This window comes from Hoplias malabaricus, chromosome 1 (assembly GCF_029633855.1).
Source record: "Hoplias malabaricus isolate fHopMal1 chromosome 1, fHopMal1.hap1, whole genome shotgun sequence".
NCBI classification, from domain to species: domain Eukaryota; kingdom Metazoa; phylum Chordata; class Actinopteri; order Characiformes; family Erythrinidae; genus Hoplias; species Hoplias malabaricus.
Window position 1 is genome coordinate 24231311 of NC_089800.1, and position 6166 is coordinate 24237476.

At 38.3% G+C, this 6166-nt stretch overlaps 1 protein-coding gene across 1 annotated transcript in view; it reads left to right on the plus strand.

The window, feature by feature from the left end:
- The window catches only part of kmt2bb (lysine (K)-specific methyltransferase 2Bb), a 40996-nt gene extending 34925 nt beyond the window's left edge, over positions 1-6071 (plus strand). Inside the window, exons 30-37 of the mRNA XM_066660023.1 lie at positions 229-327; positions 465-574; positions 711-848; positions 1068-1320; positions 1429-1536; positions 1954-2037; positions 2975-3104; positions 3273-6071. Coding sequence (XP_066516120.1) covers positions 229-327; positions 465-574; positions 711-848; positions 1068-1320; positions 1429-1536; positions 1954-2037; positions 2975-3104; positions 3273-3548 — 1198 coding nt within the window. The 3' untranslated portion in view covers positions 3549-6071. The remainder of the gene's footprint in view (positions 1-228; positions 328-464; positions 575-710; positions 849-1067; positions 1321-1428; positions 1537-1953; positions 2038-2974; positions 3105-3272) is intronic.
- Positions 6072-6166: the final 95 nt, after the last annotated feature.

A 6166-nucleotide genomic window follows, 5' to 3' on the forward strand; every position in this document is an offset into this window, starting at 1 on the left:
ATAATCCTGAAATCAATGTAAACGACAGACAATTCTATAGATGAGTTAAAAATAACTGATTTGAATGCAACATTGCTATCCTACAGAATTCCTACAATAATGAAATTAGAATTGTTCAACTGCAAATATTTCAAAATCATAGTTTTCAAGTTTTCTTAGCCGTGGTTCTGTGTTTGTACTCTTCAAATGTTTGTTTGCAAGACTTTAAGTGTTCCCCCCCCTCTGTAGCAGGTGCTGGGGAGTCCGCATCAAAACACCAACGGTCAAAGGGGTCCTTGATCTGGATAAACTCAACGAAGAGCCAAGTAGTGATACTGAGAGTGCCAAGTATGCCAACATTGTGCAGTAAAATAATTTAGCATTTTAAGAACACTGTGGCCATTGCTTAATACATGTTTTTGTGTGTGTGTGTTTGCATCTCTGCATTTTCGAGACTGTAATATTTGCTTTGTTTTTTAATGAAGGACCGAACCCTGGGATCGTTTATCTGTGTTTCGAGGTGGTGACAATAATAAGCCACAGGCCTGGGACGCAACAAGACGTAGTTCACTCTCTGACTGGAACAAATACTCAGGTACACCGCCCTGTTCTATTCTCTTATTTTGTTGAGTTCCTTTTAACAGCGTGTTTCTGTTTTCAAAGCTGGTTGTTGTCTTTTGGCTTCATGACAATGGCAAGTCGGGTAAATCATTGACTTTATTGCATATTAGGGATGATGTCCTGCTCAGAGGATGAGATGACTCCCTCTGACAGTGAAGACCAGTTTCCTTCAAGAGGAGATCAGCCCCATTTACGCTTTGAGATCACCAGTGACGATGGCTTTATTGTGGAGGCAGATAGCATAGAGGGTAAATGGCCTTTTGTGGCATTGAATAGCTTGCTTTTTTTTTTTTTTTTTTTTAAATAAGTAAGAATTTGTAAAATGTAAAGTAATGTAATTCACTAGAACCTTTGCAGTTGTTGGGATGGATTTCAGCCAGAAATCACACTTATTTTTGTTACCTTCTAATCCTCATTCGCATGTCATTACACTCTCCCTCCAACGCTTCCTGCAAACAAACACACAGTGGCCTGGAGAGCAGTCATTGATGGGGTACAGGAGGCTCGCGCTGCTTATAAGTTGAGGCAGCTCTCATTCACTGGGATGAATGGTGCTCGTATGATGGGATTGATGCATGATGCTGTGGTCTACCTGGTGGAACAGCTCCAAGGGGCCAAGTGCTGCTATCGTCACACTTTCCGCTTCCATAAACAGGCCAGCCAGGAAGAAGACCTACCTATAAACCCCAGCGGGTGTGCTCGATCTGAGGTATATCTGAGGTAAGTGCATATGTGGGATTCTAGCAGATACAGGTCTTTGTGACTTGCAAATGTAGCACTTATTTTAATTATAATTAATGTTAATTATCTGCCTTTTTAACATTACAGGAAGTCTACTTTTGATATGTTCAACTTCTTGGCTTCCCAGCACAGACAGCTTCCCGATGTTGACTTGTATGATGAGGAGGAGGATGATGTTCTTCTCAAGTCAAGCAGGTGTGTGTTTGTTTGTTTTTTTTGTTTTGTTTTTTTTTTTGTTTTGTTTTTTTTGTTAATTGTTTAAATTTAAAATGTTTATTGCTTAACAAACCTTTGACCGCAGTTATACTTGGCACATGTGGTTATACAAAAACATTGTGCTTTCATTTTTCCTTGTAAAGCTTTTTTTTTTTTTTGGCTCAAGCATTGTTCTAGAACCCATTTTAATTACGGAATTGGGCTCCAACAGCTGTGATGAAACCCTTGACCTCAGATCATCCTGCACCATCTTTTATGAAAATGTTTTTCCTTTTCTCTGGGAACTTGGCTTTAATATCAGTTTTGTAAGCAAGTATTTTAACTGTAGCCTAATAGTCTTGATAAGTGGTGTGTTTTTGTTAAATTATGCTGACTATTAACTTTGAACTTTTGCAGACGAGCAACAAGTTTGGAACTTCCCATGGCAATGCGTTTCAGACATTTAGAAAAGACATCTAAGGAAGCAGTTGGCGTTTACAGGTACGTAATTGAATTTTTGACAGGAAACATGGTCATAGTTTCAGTTCTCAATATATAAAAGAGGTACTTGTGCTGTTTAATACGAGTCATCAAAAGCCTTTTATAACAGAAAATTAAAATGGTAACTGATGTTAACAGCATTCTACTTTATTAGCTATATTTCAAAGAAACATGTCTAGTGATCAGACGACATGTAGTAATTTTATTAAACAATAATTCAGATTTGCCATAAATAATCATGCCCACGCTCTGTGGCTTGTGTGAATTGAAAGGAATGTTGTCACTGACCTGCTAAATGAAGAATAGAATTGTTTTACTTTGTCATAAAGTATAGAAATTATTTAGATGTGGACAGAAGTATTGGGACAAAATCAGTAATTTGAGATGTCATTGTGTTCCATTGCCACAGGTATATAAAACCAAGCACCTATCCATGCACTCTCCCTTTACAGATATATGAGATGAATGGGATATTTTTAAGAGCTCACGGAACTCACGTGCCACACTGTAGTAGGATTCCACTATTGTGAAATCAAATGTACTGTGGTATTATTGACAAGTGGAAGCATTTAGGAAGCACAGCGACTTAGTCACAAAGTGGAAGATTGTGTATGGTTACGCAGCAGGGTCACAGAGTGTTAATATTCATAAAAATTCTACCAGACATTCTGCCAAGTCTGCAGAAAGCCTTTCCAGAAGAGTGGGGGCTGTTATAAATGAAGATGTAAATGAAATGGAGGAGCAACTCCAAAATTATGCCTATACATGTAGACTGGGGATGTCCCCATATTCCATATGTACTCTTTTTGTAAAAGTATACCTGTAAAGTGTGTTTACGTAAAACTGGAAAGCTACCAGTTTTTATGCCTTGTGATCAGAGCTAAGCTGATGTTACTTTTAGTATCTAAATAATGAGTACGATCTTTTAACATCTCAGGTCTGCAATTCATGGACGGGGGCTGTTCTGCAAGAGAAACATCGAAGCAGGTGAAATGGTCATTGAGTACTCCGGCATAGTTATTCGCTCCGTTCTCACCGACAAACGTGAGAAGTACTATGATGGAAAGGTGAGATTATCAAGTATTCTTTTATTCAGTTGTCTGCTTAAAATGGACAGTGTTCCAACACGATATATTGTCAGAGAAATACAAGGAGCTGTTTCACATCCCTAATCCAGAATGCCCAAACTGTCAAAGTTATCACGACAAGCCTTACTTCTTCTTCTTCCTCAACAGGGCATTGGCTGCTACATGTTTCGCATCGATGACTTTGAAGTGGTGGACGCTACCATGCACGGAAACGCAGCACGTTTTATCAACCACTCCTGCGAGCCCAACTGTTATTCACGGGTCATAAACGTGGAAGGCCAGAAGCACATTGTCATTTTTGCCCTTAGGAAGATCTACCGTGGGGAGGAGCTCACATATGACTACAAATTCCCTATTGAAGATGCCAGCAACAAGCTCAGCTGCAACTGCGGAGCCAAGCGCTGCAGACGCTTCCTAAACTAAGAGAAAAATCAGGAGAGCGGATGCTAAGGCTGAGACGAGTTTAAAATGGCAAAAGGGAACCATCAGGTGTGTAGAGACTGGGAATGGGAGATTCTCTCGCAGAAATCCAGAGATGATGTGCACGAACTTGAGCAGAAAAGAAAATGTCATAGCAAAAGTAACTACTCATCCACTCTACTGCATAAATGTTATTAAATATATATGCTCAGAAGGCCTACTCCTGACCAAGCGTTAGGGAACATACATAAAATGTGAAACCCACAAATGTGGTCACAGTGTCTGAGAGAACAGGATTTTTGGTGTGAATTTTAGTATTTCTCTAGAAGATGTAGAGACATGATTCTCTAAAGTGACCTCACATTGGTTTATGCTTCCTGATGTGCATTTCGTGTCCCAACCTACAGAAGTTGTGAAAGAGATTATATCTCTTTCTCTTAATTCTGGTTTAAAACGTACTTTGGGCGTGTGCAAGACGAGAAGAGAAGTTTAACTGCCAGCCAACATAGTTTTGTGATTTGTTACTAAAAACATTGAGATCACAATCTTAAATTCCTGTTCTCACAATCTCCCAAATAGACACACCTTCTGTAGCCCATATACCTTTAAAACCCCTAAACGTTTGTTAATGACAAAGTGAGGATAGATGTACAAGTGATCTGTGGCAGTGGAAACACACTTAACTGAAATGTATAACTGTGATGCTCATGGTAGAGAGTAGGATTTGATATTAAGGGGAGGTAAAGGCTTTATTTGCTCAGGAAGATGCTGTGAACCCCTGCAATATAACATGGTAATTCATTCCGTTCATTAAGCATTCAGTAAGACATTTTCCATAGAAGGTCTCAAATAAGGCTTAAGCCTTTTCAGCCTGTAAGTTATCGCAAAACCTCTGTCATTTCTCCTTTCTTGGAAAGCTTCCTTTCTTTGTATTTATTTATTGTCTCAGTAGTTTCCGATTACATTTAAGCTATTTTTATCTTGCAAGTATGTCTCCCTTTTTGGGGTCCTGCTGTTAAATAATGTGAGCTAAACATTTTGCCCAATTCATACCGTTTAGCAATTTTCATGGTGCTAGATTTGACTAAAGTCTTGAAAATAAGAGGGAAATTGTACCTTTCATTAATCATTTTCATTCCTCGCTGTTGTAAGACACTTGGACGTTGTGTATTGCACAATTACTTGACAGATAATGAGTAATGGTATAAGTTTGCATAAGCAAAAATAATCAGGTATAGATGATAACCTTTATTTTGAGCTATAGCTTCAGACACTACTTGAGCTAACTTGGGAAATTCACATTGCGCCTGTGGTTTTACAGGTATTTTTGACAGGTTGCTTGTCAATACTTTGTAGTTTCTCTGCCACGATTGTACATACTTCACCTAGACAGTTTCCTATCTCTTACAACTGCTCATGAAAGTCTTTTTGACCCCACAGGTTTTAGAGGCAGTGTTGTTAGGATGGATTCTATTGACTGCATTAATGTTTATATCTGGAGGAGTCACTGACCTGTATTTTAGCTTACAGCCACCTAGCACTCTGCACCTTGATGTCCCTTTGTTTTTAGGATGTAAGATGATTCTATTTCTCCTTCATAATGCAGATAGACTGATGCTGTTTGTTTTTGTCTTAGAAGTGTTGAGATCGAGCCTGATGGTCGGCCTATTTATTCCTGTATGTCTTTTAGGTCTGCGTTCTTTATGGCCAAAGTCTTGCCAGAGCTTCCCTTTGTTTACATGTTTTTCTTTTCCTTTTGTCATTTTGACTTGAACATTCTCTGAGGATGAGTTCTTGCAGTGCAGCCTTTATAGGGTGGTGTTTTGAACCAGATGTCTGTGGTTTTTATTAAAAGTATGGTTTTAAATGTTTTAAACTGTGGCCGCATGCTTAAGAAAATTTCAAGAACTTGGCACCTTTTATCTGACGGGTTCCCGAAAGGAGCAGCAGCGGACAGGGAATTCCACACAACAACATTATGGCCAATCAGTGTGGACTGTTCCCTGCCTTGTTTGCCCCTTTTGCCCCTTTTCATTTTTTGGCATCTTCATGAAAACTAATTCTGAAAGGATTTGATCCTTATTTTGTTTGTTGTTCTGGGTTTTTTTGTTTTTTTGGTCCCCACTGAACTTGCAAGGATTCTACCTCAGGCTGTTCAGAGTGACTTTCAAAGAAATACTAATAATGCAAAACTTAGAAGTGGATTTGACATTGCTCGGTCTCAGATGTCCTGCAGAGATAAGCCTGTGTGCAATGAAGGATGAAAAGCACTAGTCAAGACCTTCTGTGTCGATCTGTCTCCCAGAGTTGTGTGGAAAAAACTGTATGTTCTTATGTAGGGTTATTTTAAAAACATTGTGCTGAAAAAAGACTGAAAAAACATGGATGTGTCTTTACTACCTTGTACAAAAGTACCCTAAGTTTGTAAATAGTTGTATACATATTTCTAAACCTGTTTAATTTTTCTATGCACTTTTTTATTTATAATGTTATTTGCTTAATAAAGATGTAAAAATGTTTGAACATAATACGGATTAAAATAGTAATTTTTTAATTATACTAAAAAAAAGCTCAAACATCATTTCTATATCATGAAGTTTTTGGAAAAGTTAGTTTCATAT